General features: G+C 35.9%; 1 protein-coding gene across 1 annotated transcript in view; it reads right to left on the bottom strand.

Moving 5' to 3' along the window:
• ATAD2 (ATPase family AAA domain containing 2) overlaps positions 1-23,842 on the bottom strand; it is an 89,507-nt gene that overhangs the window by 33,235 nt on the left and 32,430 nt on the right. The window contains exons 10-19 of the mRNA XM_069081025.1: positions 23,528-23,636; positions 22,371-22,486; positions 19,059-19,233; positions 18,558-18,646; positions 15,424-15,583; positions 13,728-13,818; positions 12,873-13,187; positions 11,721-11,853; positions 11,045-11,231; positions 9,973-10,158 (exon numbers count right to left, since the gene is read on the bottom strand). Of these exons, the coding sequence (XP_068937126.1) occupies positions 9,973-10,158; positions 11,045-11,231; positions 11,721-11,853; positions 12,873-13,187; positions 13,728-13,818; positions 15,424-15,583; positions 18,558-18,646; positions 19,059-19,233; positions 22,371-22,486; positions 23,528-23,636 (1,561 nt within the window). The remainder of the gene's footprint in view (positions 1-9,972; positions 10,159-11,044; positions 11,232-11,720; positions 11,854-12,872; positions 13,188-13,727; positions 13,819-15,423; positions 15,584-18,557; positions 18,647-19,058; positions 19,234-22,370; positions 22,487-23,527; positions 23,637-23,842) is intronic.

The following is a 23,842-nucleotide window of genomic DNA, read 5'->3' as shown; positions in this document are numbered from 1 at the left end:
CACATGATTTGGCAGTCACCACTATAAAGGAATGGAGAGCTACTAGTATGCCATTCCAAAAGGCAAGGGATATAGACTTATAACCAAAAGTAATTTAAGATGCAAAACTGAATATAATCAAACAGGAAACGGGCTTTTAATGAAATAAAGGATTTCCAAGACTGCACCTACGTGGAAAATGGAAAGTACCAATACAGGAGTCAAGAGAACAAAAAAAGGTAAACGTCAAAAAACAATCATAAGAGGCTAAATAAGGACAAATTGCTTATATGATAATATTGGGAGATAATGCTTCCCTCTGAACCCTATTATCATTAGAAGCCATAGGGTAGTAGGCTAGTTTGACAGAAAGGCTGAGAATAGTTCTGTTATGTCCCAAGATGTTCATTGGAAGAAAAATGGAAAAGGGTGAAGAGAGGACTATGTAGGGGAGAAAAAGAGAGGAAAGACAGGAAAAATAATTTCACATATTGGGATGCAAAATGATGCCAATATGAGTTATTTCTCTTATTATGCCTTAGTGACCTCATCCATAAAATGAGGGAGTTAGATTAAGATCCTTCTATCTCAAAGTCCTTTGATCTTGTAACTCTGAGTCTCAGCGGAATGCTTGTAAAATAACTGGTGCCAACTTATAGAACTTTTCTTTTAACATTGTAAATATTTTCATATTTATGCCACACAGAGTTGGATACAGAAATGTATTTCATTCAAAAGGAAAACAGGAGGAAAAAGGCAGAAAAGGGTATAAAAGGATAGTAGAGGGTAGATTAAGGGAGAGATTAGGCCTAAGAAAAACAAAATATAAGGACATACAAAATATTTATCTCTGGGGGCCGCCAGGTTGCACGGTGTAATAAAGCACCAGCCCTGGAGTCAGGAGGACCTGAGTTCAAATCTGGCCCAGATACTTAACACAAAACTATCCGTGTGACCTTGGGCAAGTCACTTAACCCCAACTGACCTGCCTTCCTCCCTCCAAAAAAAAAAAAAGAGCAACAAAAAATATTTGTCTCTTTCTTGTGATGGCAAAATATTGGAAACAGAGGGTACCTATCAATTGATGAACCTATCAATTGTGAACAAGTTACGGTATATTCATATGTCATGTAATACCATCATGCCGTAAGAATGGATAAAGGGGATAGTTTTAGAGACACCTGAGAAAAAAAGTATGAACTGATACAAAATGAAATGAACAGAACAAGTTACATAAAGACAACAATGTTGCATAGTCAAAGAATTTGAAAGATTTAGGAATATCAATTAGCATAATGACTAAGAACAATTCTGGGACCTTAATGATGACATATGCGAAGGATTCAGGTATGGAATGAGACATCTGTTTTGCTTGATTGTACATATTTATAATAGGAGTTTTGCTTTTCTTTTTCAATGGGGGCAGGGAGGGAGAAAAAGTAGATTTTTGCTAATTGGAAAAAAAATTTAATTAAAAAAAATCTTATGCCACATCTAATGAAGCTCTTCATATTATACTCTTTTGCCAGTATCAAGCTACAAGTTATTATACAGTTATCCATTGAATCAAAGAATATAAAATCTAATTAATGTCATTTAGTGATCAAATGAGATATGTAAAGTTCTTTGAAAATGTTAAAGCATTATGTAAATGTGAGGCACTATTTTCTTTGAGAAGAAAAAAGTTGATTTTTATGATCCTAATGAACTAAAAAATTAATTCAGCACTGACATATTTTATTACCAGCTGTCTTTAAAAATAAAATTGTTTTTTGAAGCCCTAACACCAACTGTAAGAATCAGCATAAGCCCATGGGACTTAGAGCCTGAAAAAAAAAATTAAGATAGACTGTAAGAAAATAATCTTGTAACAGAAGTTCTCTGGATTCTCAGTCATTTGGTTATCAGAGTGTATTCAATATACCTAAGTGAAATAATACAATTTGCTAATTTAAAACTTTTAATATGCTTTCTTACCAACACTCTTACCAAGATGTTAAAAAGAAAATTAATTGATTTTAATTTAATATCATTTTTCACCTTATAGTATAGGTACTAATGAGCAGTAGAGGGTTCAAATGTTAGGAAATAGTAAAAAGGGAGAAACAAGGAACCTAAACATTTAATTTTTGATAATGCAAGAATTGGCCTTTTACAATTTCACCAAGCTACTGATGGTCACTATTAAATCATCAATATAGTACATATTTATATATATATATGTATATCTACCTATATATATATATTTTTTTTAAATCAATCAGGGTTACGTAACTAACTTGCTCAAGGTTACACAGCCAGTTATTTCTGGGTGTGGTGCTGAGTATCTGAGCCCGGATTTGATCCAGGTCATCCCGTCACTGAAGCCAGTGCTCTTACTCTTACTCGATGAGCCACCTGGCTGCCCCTAAGCAATTAGGGTTAAGTAACGTGCTCAAGGTTACATGGCCAGGTGTTTCTGGGTGGGTGCTACATGTCTGAGCCTAGGATTCAATCTCCAGGTCATTCCAACACTGGAGCTGGTGCTCTTACTTGCTGTGCTACCTGGCCGCCCCTTAATATTCTTTTAAATATACATAATTAATATAAAGCTTTTTGGTTTTGAAATGATTAGGGTACAATTATAAAGTAAAGAAGATGGATCTGAGTATGGCTTATGGAAACAAATCCCAAAATCTCACTTTTTCCATAAAATTTTACAATTATTTTACAATGATTAAAAAAGAGTTTCTTTTCATCTTAGAGAGGGAATTCCCAGTTATGCAACCTGACCCCTGTCCAATTATGTTCTTAACCTTGCATTTTGCTTCTAAAATGCATATAGATATAACTCACATTTGTTAAGTATAATTTAATATTCATTTCTTTTTGCTACAATTCTTAGTCTTAATTATTTGTACCCGTCTTTTCTTCTTAGTGTATTAAATAAAAAGTTAGTAGATGGCAACAATTATATTTGTAACTATTGTGCTATGCTATATTAAATTAGGCACTTAAAGGTATTGGCTTTCAAAAATTATGACCATTATCTCAATTCTCATGCTCTACCATAATCTCTCATGACCTTTATTGTACCTCAGCTACACATAGTAATGATCATAAACTTGATCTTAAACACCCACTAAGGTTCCACCTCTATGATCTAGAATGCTGAAATTCCTATTTCTAATCACAATTTTTTTCATTTCTTGCTCTGGCTCACTCACTCTAAAATAATATACACTAAATCATGCCCCCAGTTACTTCACTGCTTATTATTCTCCTAAAGTCATCAGCTAGGTGGCAGAGTGAAGACTGCTGGGCCTGGAGTCAGGAAACTCATCTACATTAATTCAAATCTGGCCTCAGACTCTTACTAGGTAGGTGACCCTAAGTACTTAACCCTGTTTACCTCAGTTTTCTCATCTGTAAAATGAGGGGGAGAAGAAAATGGCAAACTACTCCATTATCTTTGCCACGAAAATTCAAAGTGGGGTCATGCAGAGTCAGGCCCATCAGTCTTCACTCTGCCACTCAGCTGCTGAATGTCACTGAAGAAGTCACACAGTCATACTGACTGGATCCACTAAGAATTTATCTAATTTCACTTGGGTTTTCATTGTTGCATGATAATCGTTTTATTCTTTCCTAACAAATTCTTGATTAAGCTTCCCCTAACAGCAACAGCTCCAAATTTTCTTCTCTCAACCTTCCTACTAACTATTATGTTGCCTCTTGTAAGACTTTACCTAAAAATTTACTGAGAAAATAAAAGACCATTTGGTATGAGCTAACAATTCTTCCCTATTCCAAAATGCAAACATCTGCTAAGTTATCTCCCATTATCTCCTCCTTTGCTCCAGTTTCTGAAGGGGTGTTTTTTATTCTTACCAAGGTTTAACTTTACCATTTACCTTTAAAAAAATTTTTTTTTTTTGCTTTTTGGAGGGCGGAGGGCAGGGCAATTGGGGTTAAATGACTTGCCCAAGGTCACATGGCTAGTGTGTGTGTGTGAAGTGTCAGGCCAGATTTGAACTCAGGTCCTCCTGACTCCATAGCCAGTGCTCTATTCACTGAGTCACCTAGCCACCCTTACCATTTACTTTTACTTGATCCCATCACCTCGAGAATCTGCCCTTTCATTCCTTCTCTTTATTTTATTTTTTTGCTTTTTGGAAGTCAATTGGGGTTAAGTGACTCGCCCAAGGTCACAAGGCTAGTTTTTGTGTTAAGTGTCTGACTCCAGGGCTGGTTCTCTATTCACTGCGCCACCTAGCCACCCCCATTTCTTCTCTTGATAATCTTTCCTAATCTACTTGCTGCTCAGATCTTCCCCTTGTCCTTAAAAAATAACCTTTCATCTGATCCCGTCATCCTTTCAAGCTATTTTGGCCTATAATCCTTCTTTCCTTTCACAGTCAAACTATTAGAAATACTTGTTTACTCTTGTTACTGCCATTTACTAACTCTCACTCACTTCTCAGTCCCTTGTGATCTAATAAACATTTATTAAGCACCTAATATGTGCCAGACACTGTACTAAGTGCTGGGGATACAATTAATACAAAGATGGTCCCTGTCCTCATGGAGCTTACAATCTGACAGGGGAAGACGAAAGACAACACATAAAAGAAGGCAGGAAAGCAAAGGTGAGGAGGGAAGAGAAGAGGAAAAAGACACCAGGGTGGGGGGAATCTTGTTCTGCCGAGTTGAAATCAGGCAAAGCAGCACATGCAAAGCCACTGCTGGTCATCAATTAGATTTCTTAACTGCTTGAGTTGAATTAATTTTTCTAAGTCCTTATCTTTCTTGTTCTCTTGATTAACCCCTCTTCCCTCTTAGATGTGTTCTTCCTTAGGTTTTTGTGATATTTCTCTTTCCTAATTCACTCTCCCATCTGTCTGACCACTCCTTTAAAAAAATTATTATACAGCATATCTTAGTGATAAGGATTTAAAAATACAAGTGTGTCCATTTGAAATTCTATGTATACATATTTTTCAATTAATACTGTCCATTAATTACCAAGAACAGTAAATATCAATAGTAGTCCTACCTCTATCAAAGCAATAGAATGAAATCCTGTTTTTCACCACTCCTCTTTTGAGAGTGTGAGTCAATTTTAATGCAGAGAAACATCATTGTATAGTAACAAATAACACTGAAAGTGTTGTAACCCTGAGGTTTTATTTCATACCTTGAAAACTGGCAAAAATAACAAAAAATGGCAATAGTGATGGTTGGAGGGGTTATGGAATAATAGGCGCATGAATACTTTGGTGGAATATGAAGTAGTTCAACCACTGTGGAAAATAATATAGAATTATGCAAATAAACTGAGTAAAATGTCCAACTTTTGAAACAGAGACTCCACTACTAGGCTTATACCCGAAGGAAGTCATCAATAAAAACAAAGTCCCTACACATACCAAAACTTTTATAGCAACATTTTTTTGTGATAGTAACAGATTGGAAACAGTATATGCCCCTCGACTGGGGAATGGTCAAACAAATTGTGGTACTTGTAACAGAATACTGCTGAGGTGCAAGAAATGATGCATGATAGGGAGAAACATGGAAAAATTTGTATGAACTGATGCAAAGTGAAGAAAGCAGAACTAAGAAAACAGGCAGTAACTACAGTGTAAGTTCTAAGAACAATGCACACCAAAAGTTAATGTAACAATGATGAAGATACAGAAGGACTCGAATGAAGAGATACTCCAATTTATTCCTTCAAGGAGTTAAAAATGGCACATTTTAGGAGTTTTTCAATTACTAATGGTCCTGATGATTTTTTCCTCTCTAAAAATTACTTTTGTTATACAAGATAGCTCTCTGGGAAGGGGAAGGATACTTGGGATAACTATGATGATATAAGAAACAGAAGTGATCAAAAACTTATTTTAATAAAAATCAACATATTACTGATTCAACTTTCTAATCCATTCTGCTCTCCTCTTATTTTATGGGTGAGAGTTCAGTCCATTCATAGTTATTAGTGTATTTCTCTCCCTCCTGCCTTCTTGTACTTTCTCCTTTTTACTCCCTATTTACAAATAAGGTGACAGAACAGAGGGACTGTGGCTGACACTTGTGATCTTAGCCACGGCTTATTACTTCTCTAATAGCTCTTCTTTTGTCCTACCTGGCCCACAATGCCAGGCTTTCATTATTCCTTCCTTTACTTTAATCCTGTCTTCATGTTCTTCCTTCAAATATTTGAGTTTGTTTTTCTTACGATCTCCTGCCCTCCCACCTTATATCCTTCTTCATCTTTCCTTTCTGTTTCCCTTTTGAATTTAATATATTTCACTCTGATATAATTGTGTTCAATTTCCTTTTATCCTATTTGGATGAAAGTGAGGGTTCTTGGGATGTTCTTCACCTCACCTTTTCTCCATGACTATATATACTCACCATCTCAGGCACCTTTATTAAGCAGTGATTTTCCTTCCTTTCCCAGTATCATACCCACTCCAACTATTTTTGCGTTCTTCTAAGATCATTAAAACAGAACAAAACCACCCATAGGCCTGTCATTTTTTTCTCTATGACCCTTAAAGATACTAGGTTTCTGAGAAGACACATTTCTTATCCCCATATGAACATGTTAGCTATTCATCTCTACATATGACCTTCCAGTTAAACAGATCACACCCACCCACGTACCCAATGTTTCCATTTCCAAAAGCCTACTCAGTTCTGGCCTTTTCATTAGGAGAGCTTAAAAAAAAATCTATTCTATTAAAGATCCATTCCTTTCCCCACCCCACTTCCTAGGATTATATTTAGTTTTGTTGGAAAGGTTCCTTTAGTTGTAAACCTTTATATTCCAAGTTCTCTGTTACTTGGGAGTGGCAGCTTCTTTTTTTTTTTTGGAGGGGGGGGAAAGGCAAGGCACATGACTTGCCCAAGGTCACACAGCTAGTAAGTGTCAAGTGTCTGAGACCAAATTTGAACTCACGTCCTCCTGACTCTAGGGCCAGTGCTCTATTCACTGTGCCACCTAGCTGCCCCGAGTGGCAGCTTCTAAGCCTTATGTAATCCTTATTGTAGCTCCTTCCTACTTGAATTCCTTACTGGCTGAAATTGTAGCATTTTTCTTTGACCTGGAAGCTCTCTAGGACATTCCTGGAAGTTTGCATTCTGCAGTTTCTTTCTGGAAGTGACCATTAAATTCTTTCTATTTTTACTTTGGGCTCTGATTCTAAGAGTTCTGGGCAGTTTTCATGAATAATTTCTTACATTACAACCTCCAAGACTTTTTCTGATCATGGATTTTAGAGTGTTTGATACTTCTTATATCTCCATTTTTCAAGCCAATTTTTTTTTTTGGTGTGGCCTTTTGAAGGGCAATTGGAGTTAAGTAACTTGCCCAAGGTTACATGGTTAGTTTTTTTTGTGTGGGTGTTGTGTCTGAGACTGGAACTGAACTCGGGTCCTCCTGAGTCTAGGGCTGGTGCTTTACTCATTGCGCCACCTAGCCGCCCCTCAAGCCAATTTTTAAAAATATTATATCCCTTACATTTTAATTTTGTCTTTCATCCCACTTCTATTTTTTTTTTTTTGCTTTTCGTTTGATATCTCTTCTTATTTCACTGATTTCATATTCTCTCTATTACCCATTCCAATTTTCAGGGCATTCTGCTAAGAAAGTTTTGGTCATCTTTACCATTATATCACTGCTGTCTTTCCCCCATTAAAAAAAAAACAAACAAACATTTTTTGGCTGTTGTTTCTATATACAGGGTTTCTCACAAGTCTTAAGTGTAGTTTTAATCTTGACTAGCTTAAAGGGTCAGAGTAAGGTTAAGTTTTAATGCTTAAAACTGAACTTGTGGGACACCACATGCTTACACACTAGTGTCCCTGTTCGCTTGACTCTATCACCTTCTAGTTGCTTAAGACTCTGCTCAACTGATTGCTCCATTCTTTCTTTAATTATCAGCACCTCCCCCTCTAATGATACATTCTTCCTCAAGGAGAAGGTATATACTTCATGTTCAGGATATTACTCTCTTTTAAAAAATTATTTTGATCACACCACCATATAAAGTTGTTTTCTTTTCTCTCTCTTCTGGTGTACTATAAAGGAGTGGTCTTTACTCAATGGCTTCACTTTCTTATTAATCATTTACTCTCCAACCTCTATCTGGCATTAGTCCCTGTATTGAAATCCATCTCTTTAAATGACAACTGTTAGATTCAACTTTGTCCTCTCTATAAAATTTGTCGTCACTGCAGAATATCTATTTCTTCTTTTACTTCCACAACATCAATCTCTCTCCTGGTTCTTTTGCTACTTCTGTGGTTGTTCCTTTCATGGCAAATCACTTGATCTCTATGTGCCTGAGATCTTAAAGAAGAGGTGGGGCTAATTACCTCCAAGATCCCTTCTAGCCTAAATCCTATGATTTTTTTATCTTCCTACAAAATAGGCCTCTCCCTGTCCCACCATTCCTGTTGAAGCACACCATCATTATTGCAGGAACCCAGTTCAAGATTTTAGTCATTCTTAACTCTTCTGATCATTTTCCCCAGTCACTCTTCATATTACCCTCCAGAATATAATACAAATTCCTACTTGGTTTTTAAAGTCTTCAATAACTTAGACCCTTCCTACCTTTCCAGTCAGTCTCCTTACCACCTGCCCCACAATGCTCTGTCATTTAGTGACACTGGCCTCCTTGTTGCTCCCCACAAAAAATATCCCATCTGCTGACTGGGTATTTTCACAGGCTGTCCCCTCATGCTTAGAACTCTTTCCCTCCTTATCTCCATCTCTTCCTAACTTCCTTCAAGTCCAAGCTAAAATCCCACCCTCTACAAGAAGTCCTTGCAGATCCCCCTTAATGTCAGTGTCTTCCCTCTGTTGATTATCTCCAATTTATTCTGTCTATATCTTGTTTATCTCCACCATTAGACTGTGAACACTTGGACAGTATATTTTCTTTGTATCCCTAATGCTCAGCACAGTATTTGACACATAATGGACCCTTAATACTTGATGACTACCTGCCCCACATCTAAACAGCCTCTAAGTTCTGTTAATCCTATCTCTGCAACATATATAGCAATGAGCCCAGTTTTTTCTATTCCCACTGCTACCAGAGTACTCCATACCCCTATTAACACCAGTCCTATCAATTATAATCAACTTACTGGTCTTGTAGACCTCAGTCACTCTGTTCCCCAATCTAATGTTCACACTATCAAGTCATCTTAATGCAGAGAGTTTATACTTCCTGCCAAACTGTGAGCAGTTTTCTATCTATGGTGATTAACATCTTTTTCACCTGGAAAACAATTGAAATGTTTCTTGAATATAACTTCTTCAATTGACAAATTAATGTGAATAAGAATTCCTCCATGTCATTCAATCTATCAGGACTCATGAAAAAAACAAACAACCCAACAATGCTTCAAACCACCAAAGAGAAATGCAAATTTAAGCATCTCTGAAGATGACAAAAAAGAAAATGACAAATGTTAGAAGGGCACATTCATATACTGCTGGTAGAGCTATAAATTAGTCCAGCGGTTCTGAAGGGTGGGGGAGAAAAAAATGCTTGTTGGGGAAAAAAAATTAAAATTCAGAAAAAGTGCCTAACGAATACCTTGGTTCTCCCCTGAATTATAGTCTATGAAACTCGAATTAGATGGAAGGAAATAGATACTGATGGGCATGGGAGAACAGAACAAGTTACCAAAAGGGAAGGACTGCAAAAAGGGCAAAGCAATAGGACAGTGCTAGCCCCGAACCACATTACAGCATTAGAATTCAGTCTAAGATATGTAGATTATTTTTGCAAACCATCAAAGTGGAATTTAATTATAATGGAGTGTCATCTATAAGACAGCCCCATAAAAATCATAATTTAAAACTCTAGGATAGTACTGGCAGGACCAAAGGAAAAAAAGACTCAAGGTCCAGACTCAAGCCCCTTTTGTATTTACTCTGTACTTAAATAAAAACTAGTCTGAAGACAGCATTAAAAAAAAAAAAGGTACCTCTTCTGGAAGAGCAGTATGTTGTACATCTGAAGTTGCAAGTAATAAAACTGGAGCAAATGAAGGAATGTTCTGTAATAATGTGGTAAAAGTAGCTTTAAGTGTTAATCCAACTGTTTCCCACCACAAGTGGATATGAGGAACATATACTATACTTGGGGCTGTTCTCTTGGCTTCACGGATCACCTAAAAGGAGAAACATTATCAGTTTTAGTTAGAGAGGCAGCATATTTAAAGTGTACTTAACCTTCTAGAAAAACCCATGAATTATAAAATTTTTACTTTTAAAGAAGTTTCTTCTAATATATTTACATGCAACCATAAATTCTGTTGATTTTTTTGGGAGGGTGTTTGGAGGGGGGAATGCAGGGGCATTGGGGTTAAGTGACTTGCCCAAGGTCACACAACTAGTAAGTGTTAAGTGTCTGAGGCTGAATTTGAACTCAGGTTCTCCTGACTCCAGGGCCGGTGCTCTATTCACCGTACCACCTGGCTGCCCCATCAACCATGAAGTCTGTTAAGTCTTATAATATTATATAATGTCTTCAACTGCTGTCAAGGGAATAATGAGTTTCACAGGAAATTTTAAAGAAAGAAAAAATATTCCTATTAAAAGTCTTCTTGTTCAATTAGTTATTAAAGTTCTATAATAAATCAAGGTTAGCTTTAGTGGCTGTTTAAAAGAAACTCAGATCCGAAGATGGAAATTAAAAAGAGCAAAAAGATCTATTCATTACTATAATAATTATAGTTAGCATCTATAGAATGCTTTATGTTTTACAAAGCACTTATTCATTTCATCTTTATAATAACCATGTGAGAACAGTGCTATTACTATCTCCATTTTAAAAAAGAGGAAACTGAGGATGAAGAATAAGTACCTGCCCAGGGTCACATAGCTATTAAGTGTCCAAGCCAGGATTAGCATTCAGGCCTTCTTAACTCCAAACCCAACATTCTATTCATTGTACCTCCTAGCTGCCCACTATATCAAAGATTGAAATGTTCTAAATTTTTTCTGCAAGAGACTACTTTAAGCATAACACTTAATTTTTTGTTAACACTGACCTACCTGGGCACATGTTTCCTCAGGCAATGTTGTACTGACTCCAAAAAGAACAGGAAGGTCCAAGGTATATACTGTAAACTTTTCCAAAGCATGAATCACAGCAGGTGCCAAGTGAGAACTCTGCCCAAATCCTGGCTCTCCTACTATCAAGATTCTTGGTCGAAAAGATGTAGGCTGCTGATAAGCATTTCTAAAATGACAGTGAATGTATTTCATTTTTTAACAAGTGCTTTAGTAAATGTTCTAAAACAGTAATCCCATTCCCAATTACTGAATTCAAAGGCTTAACTACACTTAGCCCACCTTAACAAATATCATTGTGATATTATCCTTCCCAATTTCTCTGATACATAGTTTTCATGCAAACTAATCTATATAGAAACTTAATAACAGCATTTTATGTTACTGTATAAATACTAACAACCTTACCAAAACTGAATGTATTTTCTAACAGAAGCTAAAAATACGAAGTGTACACGACAGATGATATACAAATTTGCATAAATACAAATTCAAGTAAATTCACTCAAATGTTGCTATAAATGGAAATGTTTGTTTAAAATCTATTAGAGGTCCTTAAGGTTGCTTTAACATTTAATTCATCAGGTACCAAAGATTCCCTTTGATTTCAATTGAGTTTCAGAGTGCCAAGTATCCTTAACACACAAAAAAATCATACCTATTGAGATGAAGGAAATTAATATTTTCTTTTGTTTTATTGAAGGGTTTCTGAGAAAGTCCATTTTCATATACTGAGAGAGCTTCATCATCACTATATGCTACGTCACTTTCTAGTAGAGGCCCAGGAACATCTACAAAACAAAATATCATATTCCATATTAGTAACTTCACTGGGTAAGTTTCAATTGATGGTAAGGCAGACAGCTATTTAGAGCAGAGATTCCATTAAGAGCTAAGAATTACATTTAAATTTTAAAATAAATTTATCATATTTAAAAATGTAAAAAGCATTCTTAGCTCCAGGCAGACAAAAACAGGTAGCGACCCAATGGCTACAGTTTACTAACTTCAGATTCAGACTGTACTATAGTTTGCAAACTGAGGCAAGAGGAGTGGGAAGATTCCTAGGAATTTTTCTAGGGAAAAAACCCCAATTTTTATGAAGGTAATAGATGACAAATGACTGATGAAAACATATCACAAACTAAATCTGGCAGACCAGGTTAAATTCATGGAAATGTAAATCTAGTGCACTATTAGGTATAAAAATTACCTTCCTTAAAAAATGTCACATTTGCAAATAACATTTTTAAAGAGGTGGAAAGGAATGGACTTCAGTGGGCATTTAGTTTAACCAATACCCAAAAGAAATTTCTGATATAACCACCTGATAAGTGGTCACCCAGTCTCTGACTGAAGACCTACAATTAAGGTATTTCATTCTATTTTTGTTTTTTGCTTTTTTGGGGGGGAAGGCAGGGCAATTGGTGTTAAGTGATTTGCCCAAGGTCACGTGGCTAGTTTTGTGTTAAGTGTCTGAGGCCAGATTTGAACTCAGGTCCTCCTGACTCCAGGGCCAATGCTCTAGATTCACTCTGCCACCTAGCTGCCCCCATTCTATTTTCTTAGGAAGTTTTCCTAACATCAAGCCTAAATTGCTTCTTTGTAAACTTCCTCCCATTACCTTCTATAGTCAAATAGAAGTCTACTCCTCCTTCCATAGGATAGTTCTTTTAATTTCAGTATCTATTACGTCCTGAGTCTTCTCTAGACTGAGCATCTCCATTTCCTTCAACCAATCTTTATATGACACGGACTCAAGGTCCTTTAAATACAAGTAAGACTCTTGTTTATTTAAGACTTATTATACCTGACTTTGGTCCTTTATTTGTTCCAAGTTCTGCATGTGGAAATACTCTTTGTATGGCCCCTAAGATCTTATGAACAGTACTTTCGAGGAGAGGTTTCACAATAGCAGACAGTGCCTGTCCTGGTGATGTCACAGCCCTTTGAGAAGCTGGTATTATCTTTTGCATAGCTACTGCAAAATCCTTAGCTGAGATATTAATTGAAGAGAGATCCAACTGTAGTTTTTCACTACTTGTATATATCTGAGGGTAACGTCTACGTAGAGCACACAGAGCAGCTTCAGAACATATGGACTTAATATCTGCACCACAGTATCCTATTAAAAAATGTTATCATAGAAAGAGAATAAAAAGAGTTAAAGACAGTTCAATAATATTCCAACAATAAACTTTAAGCAAAAATAAATTTCCCAATTCTCCCAGATGAAAAGCATATGGACAGTTGCAAGCAAAGATTTTGGTTTAGTGGCAAAAGAAATTAAATCAACTCCATTTTATGAATGAGGTAAGTAAAGGCCAACAAGATAAAATGGACATATTCAAAGTCACATATATAGTGATATGAGAGCCAAAGTTGGTAAGAAAAGGAATAAAATAATAAATCGTCTGAGGTTGCCCTATCACAAATCTTATGTTATGATTCAATAATTTATTCTAAATTCTATACAGGTTTTGGGCAAGAAGGAAATGGTAAAAACTAAAGGGCTGATAACAAATACAAAGAAATCTCCAATACCTGCTATAAATTCAAAAAATTCAAGGTTCAAACAAAACCAAACCCAAAAACTAAGTCAAAAAACCCAACAGTACAGTGTAATTTATTAAGTATTGTAGTACTCCTTAAAAAAAATGTTTACCAACACATTTTTCTGCAAGTTCTTCAAGAAATATATCCAATGGCTTGGGATTCCAATCTCTTGTGTGAATCTTTAGAATTTCTTTTCGAGCCTATAAATAAAACCACTCTTTAAAAAAATTTAAAGGAACAATATCACTTTTCCAAAGACCTTTGACTGCTAAACATTTTAGAATGGATTAAACAAAAAATAACTGATGGTTAAAGTGAAGAAATGAAATTAAGATGAAAAAAGGGGAGGCTTTAGGTACCATTTGTAGTTAATATTTTGTTAAGAACTGTTATTTTTCCATCCTACTGCTTAATTTCTAAATGTATGATTTTTCTGCTAATTCACACTTTAATATCTATTTTATATATATTTAGGAGAAATTTAAGGGTCTATTAGAATTTAAGAAACAGTATTTATGATACTAATATACTAGCTGTCAATGTACAAAGATGAAGTAATACTACTTAATTATTTTTAGGATTGTATTAATTTTTAATCATTTACTCAAGATTAATGGATTTGCTTTGTCCCCAGGCAAAAGATATATATTTCAAAATCGTTTGCTGGATTTGATGACTAAGTTCATGGAATAGTCATTAAGTGACTAAAGCCATGAACATGTCCCAATCCAAACTAAAAAATAAAATTAAAAATTTTTTTTAAAAGAATTATAGTCATAGAATCATAGGATGTTGCAGGTAAAGAGACTGAAGTTTAAACTTCTTTGTTTTATAGATAAGAAAATTGAAAAACAGTGTTTCTCACTTTCCTCTAGCAAATTTTAAGTAATTCAATTTTCTCCCAATTGTTATTATCCAATCAATTTAAGGACATTGTCACATGTTTAATGACCTCAACAATTCAATATCCCTTGTCATAATTTTGGGCAAAATTCTTATTCACATTCATGACCCAACTCTTGAGTTCTTCAAATTCAGCAGACTCTATATCCGACCTCATTTTAGTGCTTCAGTGATATGGCTACACCTTAACTTCACTCAGAATGCAATCACTCTGGAACTCTCTCTGCAAGAACCTCATGTCATTTTACCTCCCCTAGTCTCCTTCAATCCCACTGAATTCACCACCAGCTACTCCACTGTTCCCCTCTTTCTTAGTCTATCATCTATAATCTTGTCTTCACTTGCCACCTTACCCTGACTTCCTGTTTCATTTCTCACAAGTGTTTTTCCCCCTCTCAAGTCCTCAACTATCAGCTTCCCTAATTAGCTTGACTTTCTGTTTTCTTGAGTGGGATGGAAAGGATATCTAGATATATGGTTTCATGTTTGGAGACTCCTTCTACCAAGGCAGATCAGCAAATTTTGTGTGTAACTTACAAGTTACCTGGAGTTCTGAGAAATTAAATAACTTAACATAGTTACAAAGCTAGTACAGTATATATCAGAACCGAGGTCTTTCTTGACTCCTAGAATAGCATTCTACCAGCATACCATGTTGCCTCTCACTGTTTTGCTTTTAATTTTAACTTACAAACTAATATTAAAATTGTTACACTATATGTTATTTGGAAAATCATGCACTACTAGTTAGAATCACTGTTTTCCAGGCATGTATTACATGTGAGCATTTGTGAATGTGCATGTTTGTGAAGTGGGGGGGAAATCTGACTATATACTGTAAGTGGATGTTGTACTGAAAAAAGATTTACTAAAGAGAAATGAAATTAATATTAAGTCCTTACATCTTTATCAGGCAAGCTAAAAAAGAATTCTCTGTCAAATCGGCCAGGTCTTCGTAAAGCAGGATCTATTGAATCCAGTCTATTGGTAGCTCCAATCACAACAATTTCTCCCCTGCTATCCAATCCATCCATAAGTGCTAGTAAGGTAGATACAATGGAACTAAAAAAAAAAAAAACCACAAAAACACACATAAAACTTTGGTTCAGTAAAAGTGGAACAGTTATTAAAGTTACATGAAATTTCATCCAACAAGTTTTGCTGTCTTTTTTTCATTCTACTAGAAAAGAATTTTTAATCAAGGTGATCCATTTGAAAATTAACCATTTTAATATATTATGAATTTAAATGAATATATTTTACAGTTCTCTGCTGAATTTTCTAGTGAATTTATCACAGTAAAAAGTAAACTCTGTAAAGAAACAATCACATTTGAAGGAAAAAAATTTTTTTTTACTGTTTAATTAAGAAAACATAAGTGAATTTTTTGGGGGCAAAAAGCATTTGTTGAACAAAATTTTTCCCCCTCAACATGCCAAAAGTACAATTCCTGATTGTAATGGTAATGGGAATTTGAAGATCTTTCCTGACCCTTATTAAGTCTAAGGGAATTTGAAGACCTTCCCTGTCCCCCAATAGGCTGAATGTCATCACATGGCCCTGTGGTGGGAGGAGTTTGTAGAAGGGTGGAACAGAGCCCACAGGAAGCTGGGAGTCAGAGAAGCTAGATGGTGGGAGAGAAAGGACGCACCCAGGGAGACAACTAGGCTTGTGAGTGTTGGTTTGTGGGAAGGCTAAAGGATGCAGCGCGTGGCTCTCTACTGCATTGTGGTATATTAACTTCTATGTTGCTGTGATGGATTTGGTTTCCTTGTGTTGGGATTTGGTTTTCTGGTGTTGTATGAATAAATGTTTTGCTTCTGTCTTCTATATGGAGTCTTATATTTTGTGATTAAAACTATGCCAATGTATTTACAGTCACCACTGGTGCCGTGAATATTGTGATGGTGCTACACTGACCCAGAACACAATTTCAATTAAGTCATAAAAAGAACCAATGTTATAAAAACAAAGACAGAAGTATAAATATCTATTATAATTAAAGAGCACTTGACTGGGAAGAAGGAACCTTAAGAGCTAGTTCTGCCTCTGTGTGATAGCTGGCAAACCACTTAAATTGTTCAGGAAACAAATCAAAGAAAGAGAACTTAAGAATCACTGGTTCTGAAAATCATGATTAGGAAAAAAGAAAAGAAAAAAAGCCTGGCCATTAAACTTCCAAGAAATCATAATGAAAACTGCTCATTAAGACCAGATGGCATAAGAATCTACTCATTTTGTAAAAGGAACCTCAAAAGTTAGTCCTAGAAATGTCACAGACAAAATCCTGAGTTCCCCATGTCAAAGCAAAGTCCAGAAAACAGTTCAAGTATGTAGGAACTACATTAAGGATCACCTAACACTTAGAAGTTTCTACTATAAATGAGAGATCTTAGAAAACCATATTGCAAAAGGCAAAAGATATAGGCTTATAACCAAGAATAATTTACCCCATTAAGCTGAGTATAATTCTACAGGGAGTAAAAACATTTAAAACATTTTTTTTTTTTGCCTTTTTGGAGGGCAATCGGGGTTAAGTAAGTTGCCCAAGGTTACATGCACGTGTGTGTGTGTGTGTGTGTGTGTGTGTGTGTGTGTGTGTAAGTGTCTGAGGCCAGAACCAAACTCACTGCGCCACCTAGCCACCCCTAAAAACATACTTTTAATCGAACAGACGACTTTCAAGTATATTTGATGAAAACACCAGAGCTGAGTAAGAACTCTGAAATACAAGAGTCCACAGAAACCTAGAAAGGTAATTTTATTTAAACAACTGCAAAGAAGCTGAATGATGATGAAATGCTAACATTTTAATAAGTGGAGATGAAATGATCGCTAATATTTTCAAAAGTAAACATTAGGAATTAAATAAGAAAAACAAGTTCTGTGGGAGAAATGATTGTTCTGAGGTTTTAAAAGGAAAGAAAGGGGAAAGAAAGAAGAGGAATATACTAGTGTATAAATGAGACAGAAGATGGTAGAATTTGCTCTTTGTCATAATTAGGGTAAGAATAATAATATACAAATGTGGAGGAATGGGTGGGGAACTGTTAAAATAGAGGATAATACTGGGCAAGAACAGTCAAACACAAAACAAACATCCTGTCTTGGAGGGATTAAAACCAGAAAAGAAAAGAACTAAAATGTAAGAAGCTTCCTTAGATTGCTACTTAACACAATGGAGGAATGGATGAAAAAACAAAAACAAAAATCCGGTGGTATATGAATGTAACATATTATATGACTTATATTGTAAATGACCAAAGAAATTATTTCAGACAATTATGGATAATGTGAACTGAAGTGCAATCAGGAGAACAATTTCTATAAGAACAATATTGTGCAAAGAAAAAAAACTGAAAGACTGTCTTCAGTAGGGCTGTGATGAAGCATACTGTTATCTCCCTCTTGACAGAAATGTGATGGACAACAAAGTGTAGAGAGAGACATATTTTTGGACATGACCACGCTGTGGGTTTGTTTTGCTTGACTATGCCTATTTAATACAAGGGTTTTCTTTCTCTCATTTTCTTGATTTTTAATTGGGAGGAACAGGAGGAGTAGGAAGACTTGATGCCAAAAAAAGGCCATTGTAGTATTTTTTTTAAATGCAAAGAAAAGAACAGAAGGTAATTCAGAAGAGATTAGACAAGCAAGGAATCTGAAAAGTTATGAGTAGGATTTATTGTGAATGTGTATATTTTAAAAAGTTGTATAAAAAAGAAATTCAGTTTCATACAGAATCTTCTTTTGTTCTGTTGTTTACATGTAAATGCTCTTTGTATTCTTTTTCTCTTCAGAACAATTTTTAAAAAAATTAAAAAAGTGCTAAGACTAATTTGCATGGAAATGCTAAGGTCACAAGAGTATACTGGATGCACAATCCTTATTGCCTTTGGACATCAGCCAACTAGGAATGTGGCAATCAAATAAGGTGAGAATTAGTGGAATTCATTAGGCGCCACCAGCAGAATACTAATGTACACTGACATACGAAGAAGTTGAATAAAGAAAATTCCTTGTAAAAAAATCCTACCTGTGAATTTGATCTTGTCTGCTTGATCGAACAGGAGCCAAGCCATCAATTTCATCAAAGAAAATAATGGAAGGACGCATCTGATAAGCCTTGAAGGCAAATTTAGTATTATTGGTGTTACCACAAATATTAGGAACATACAAATATAAAATTAATCTCCATTTCTGTCAAATTTCTGCTCTAGCTTAAATTTAGCACTGCACAATCATACAAATCAAATTAAAATTCAAGAGTTTACTTTTGGTAGATGGGAAAAGATAGCCAAGTTTCTAGGAAATGAATTATAGGTACTTGGTTCAATTTTATGCACACCACTCATCACTGATACAAGGTACCGTTGTCTTCAGTAAAAATCCGAAGTTTCTATTTTGTTAATATATTCAAATATTAAAGTATTCTACTGAATGTTTATCCAATTTCAAAGATAGTGTCAAAGTCTTCCCCTCCCCCCCAGGCCTGATGTAGTAAAGTACTGGGTATAGATTAACCTAATTTTCTTACCTGATCAAATAACAAACGTAGTTGTCGTTCAGATTCTCCTACCCATTTGCTCAAGCAGTCAGCACCTTTCCTCATAAAAAAGGCCACTCTTTTATCACCTTGACTGCATTCATTGGCAAGTGCTCGGGCAACAAGTGTCTTTCCAGTTCCAGGAGGGCCATAAAACAAACAACCCCTGCAAAACAGTATATTTTAAATGGCAAGACAAATCACAAATTGAAAATGTAACAGTGACAAATTTTCATGAGTTTACTTAATGAACAAGCAAATAATCAAAGACTTACAACTCAATTGTACTGAGCATTAACTGCATTATAAGTAAACTTTATAAATCTGTTTTTAGTCTTTTCAAGTAAGCTTTATTGTAAGGAATAGTTATTACTGTGAAATTTGAACTCTGTAATTTTGAGGAATGATAAATAACCAAACTGATATACATGGTGAAACTGCAGAATTATACATTCACATATCACAATTAAGTTGTCTTGAGAACAATTACATAAGAAGTAGAACACGTCCACAGCAACTGAGTGGAAACACAGAAAATTGTGCAGGTATTATAAAGTATATCAATTAAATACTATCACCTTGGTAATATAAAAGCACAAATTTCAGAAGAACAGGGCAAAATTTGATCATAAATTAAAAAAGTCTGTTTTACATTGCACAGATTTTTATACTTTTTCAATGTACTGAGCAGTTATGCATTATTTTCCTTTTCTTTTGTCTTTAAAGAAATAATGTTTGTTTTATGTGATGTCTCTCTGGAGAGGGCAAGGGAAGGGATACTGGGGGGAACTGATGTTAAAAAATAAAAGACACTGACAAAAGCTTATTAAAAAAACTAACACAGGGGAGGCCAGGTAGCACAGCAAGTAAGAGCACCGGCTCCAGTGTCAGGACGACCTGAGGATCGAATCTGGGCTCTGACACTTAGCACCCACCCAGAAACACCTGGCCATGTAACCTTGAGCAAGTTACTTAACCCCAATTGCTTAGGGGCAGCCAGGTGGCTCAGCGAGTAAGAGCACCAGCTCCAGTGTTGGGATGACCTGGGGATCAAATCAGGGTGCAGATACTTAGCACCACACCCAGAAATAACTGGCTGTTGTAACCTTGAGCAAGTTACTTAACCCCAATTGCTTATAAAGAAAAAAAAAAAACCTAACATAGACACTAGGAAATAAATGGATGAGCTTAGCCCTTGAATTTTTTCCCCCTAAAAGTTAACAAGTCATACCAAACGAACCTCATGTCCTTTAGGGCAATGATACAAATTAACAGATGAGGGTAACTCTATAATTTTATTTAGATCTTAGCAAAGTATCCAATTCAGGATCTCATAATTTCTCATAGGGAAGACAGAGAGATGAATTAGACAATTATATGTCAGATCCATAACTTTTTAGATGGCCAGATTCAAAGAACAGTTAATGGTTCAATGTCAACTTGGCATGAGAACTCCAGTGTAATATCCCAGGAATCTGTGCTTGATTTTGTGCCATTTAACATTTTTATCAAAGACTTAGAGAAAAGCACAGATAGAATATGTTTATAACTTACTAGCTACTAACTTCTGTCTGACTGAGTTTCCTCATCCGCAAAATGGGGATAAGGTATCTATCTCCCAGGGTTGCTGTGACGATTAAATATTTGTAAAGTTGGGACATCTAGGTGGTGCAGTGAATAGAGCATTGGCCCTGGAGTAAGGAGGACCTGAGTTCAAATCCAGCCTCAGACACTTAACAGTTATTAGCTGTGTGACATTGAGCAAGTCACTTAACCCCAAGTGACCTGCCTTCCCCCCTCCAAAAAGCAAAAAAATTTTTTAAAATTTGTAAAGCACTATGTAAACCTCAAAGTACTATGGAAATACTAGCTATTACGACTCAAAAGTAGCAGGGAATGCTAATACACACGATGACAGAGATCGGCACATTACACTAAAAGTAAAGCTAAAATTAAAGAAATAATATAAAATCTTATACTTGAGAACCAAAATAATTAAATTTCCCAAGTATAATATGAGAGAAGTATGGACAAAAGCAAATGTTCTCAAAAAAATTTGGAGGTTTTAATGGCTTTGGCAAGTTCAAAATTTTTTGCTGTTCAGTCATGTCTGATTCTCCATGACCCCCACTTGGAATTTTCTTGGCCAAGATACTGGAGCACTTTGCTATTTTCTTCTCCAGTTTATTTTACAGGTGAGGAAACTAAGGCAAAAAGGGTTAAGTGACTTGCCCAGACTCATTTATCTAGTAATTATTTGAGGTTGAATCTGAACTCCGGTCTCTTTCTGACTCAAGGTACAGCGTTCCTTTCATTGTGCCACCTAGATCAGACTTACTCAGCAGTGAAATATGGCAGTTAAGTCAACAAGCATTTATTAAGCGCATACTCTGCCAGGCATTACGCTAAGTATTGGGAATAAAAACACAAGTAAATTGACTGTCCCCAACTCCAAGGGGCTTACATTTTAATAGAGGACCACACAGAAAAATAAAGTTGAAAGGGGTGGGCTGGGGGGCGGAGGAGAAAAAGAGGAGACAAAAGGCAGGGATGAGGTGGGGAGGGCCTGACAGCACGGAAAAGAGTGCAGCCTAGAGGGCAATGAAGATCTGGCTGGCCTGAGCTTCCTCCTTAAAATGGAAATTCTGAGAGGAACTAGGGAGACAGACAGATGAGGGACAGCAGAGACAGGGGCAGAGGCTACTTCTAATGTGTTTATTCGGGGATGGACTAAACTTTCTAGGGTAAAAAAGTTTCTAGAGCATTCTACAGAAAAGCTGGGGAAGTAAGGAAGAGTACATATAACCAAAGAGGAATAAAAAAAAGTTTGGGTATAAATTCAGGATCTGTGGGAAACATGAACAACAAAGCTACATGTGACTAAAGTTATGAGAAAAGTGATAGGATAATAGATTTAGAGGTGAAAGGGGTTAGAGACAATCTAATCCAAGCCCTTCCTTTAACCCATGAGGAACTGAAGTGTAGGGAGGTTAAATGACCTGCTAAAGCCACTCAGGAAATAAGGTGGTGTGTACCACATCACCTCTCCAATAAGAAAACAGATCCTGCCACAGAGGAGTTCTCAGGCTGGGAGTTTTACAACAGTTGCTTAAGCAGGCTCCAGCAGAGTAAGGTATTTCAAAAGCCCATAAAGACTTAAAGAAATGGGCACTGCAAAGGCTTAATTTTTCTTGCTGCTTCAGGCCTAAATGCAACATTTCAACAGCAGTTCATCACTCTTCTTGGTAATATTATAATGTAGTTTTCTTTACCTGAAAACACAAGCTATCAATGTAACGTTACCTTGGTGGCTGAATTTTAAATCTTTCAAAGACCTCTGGATAAAGCAACGGAAAGACCACCATCTCTTTTAGAGCTGCAATATGGTTTGAAAGCCCACCCACACTATCAAATCGTACCTAAAAGGGAAGGAGTTCAGTAGTTAATTATATCCAAATCTTTAAATCCCAAAACAAAATAGTACAACTCAGTAACACAAAATATCACTTACTGGTCCTAATATACATAAATAACTGGAGCACTGATAGATTGCACTAAAGAAATACAAATGAGAGGTCCATAAAAGTTTGCTTTCAAGATAAGTTCTGCTTTTTTTTTGCTACTTTGCATTCTATGTGAAGAGGCATAATTAAAACCAAAGTTCTATAGTCAGTTCTGTTATAAGGCACATTCTGAAAATGTGAATTTGTTCCCAACACTATAGATACATTAGAGAATTGTTTTTGAGTATAACTCAATTTTGAGTGTGCTTCTGGGTGATTTTTTCTGTGAGCAAGAGAATCAGAAAATTGTACCACTTCACTACAACTCACAAGCTACAACCTTCCTGACACCCACTTCCAGAGCAAGTAAAGGGTAACATTTTATCTATCTTCTGGGGCAGTAGAAGCTATGGGCACAGAGGGATTGGTTTGAACCACCCTCATCCTGCACCCTTGTGCAAAATGGCCTTGTGTAGCCTCCCCAACTCACTCATGTGTCAGTTCAAAGTATAAGATATGGACACTACTTATTGTAGTTTTTACTATTTCTTAATCACATGAGACATTTATAACTGTGCTGTTTTTTAAAATTAGATTATCCTTTAAAAAATGTCACTGAAGGTGTGGCCAGGTGGTGCAGTGAGTAAGAACGCCGGCCCCGGCGTTGGGAGACCCAGGATCTTTTCTGGCCTCAGATACTTGACACCCACACAAAATAACTGGCCGCGTAACCTTAAGCAAGTTACTTAACCCCAACTGCTTTAAAAAAAAAAAATGTCACTGAAAACGTTTTTGAGCATTGTGCACCCTAGTCTCATTTTCCTCATGAACTCTGATTTTTATTGCATGATTTTGCATGGGGTTCTTTTTTGGAGAGTGGGAGATAGGTGGAAGGGAAACTACGTAAGTTTCATTATAGTAGAACTGTCTCTTGTACACATTGCATTCAACACTCACCGAAGAATCAATTTGCATTGGATCAACATCAGCCAAGCTTGCACCAATTTTCATTCTATCTTTATGAATTCCTTTTAACTCATCTTTCCGGAAGTTCAATGGAAGGCACCTATTTTAAAAAACAACATTATATTATAAAGCCACTGCTTAGAGGACAAAAAAATTTTACACAAGATTATAGCAGTTTTGAAGTAGATAGAATTTTAACCATTTAACCCTTTTATTTTACTATTAGGATATTAGGGCCCAGAGAAAAATATTAATTTTTGAAACTTTACAATTAGATCATTGATAAATATAATTTCCTTGAGATAT

The sequence above is a fragment of the Petaurus breviceps genome, unplaced genomic scaffold (assembly GCF_028583685.1).
Source record: "Petaurus breviceps papuanus isolate PSGF00001 unplaced genomic scaffold, PetGlider_PUasm1.0 98, whole genome shotgun sequence".
NCBI lineage: Eukaryota > Metazoa > Chordata > Mammalia > Diprotodontia > Petauridae > Petaurus > Petaurus breviceps.
The sequence above is the reverse complement of the archived record's forward strand: the minus strand, read 5'-3'. Positions and strand labels throughout refer to the sequence as shown.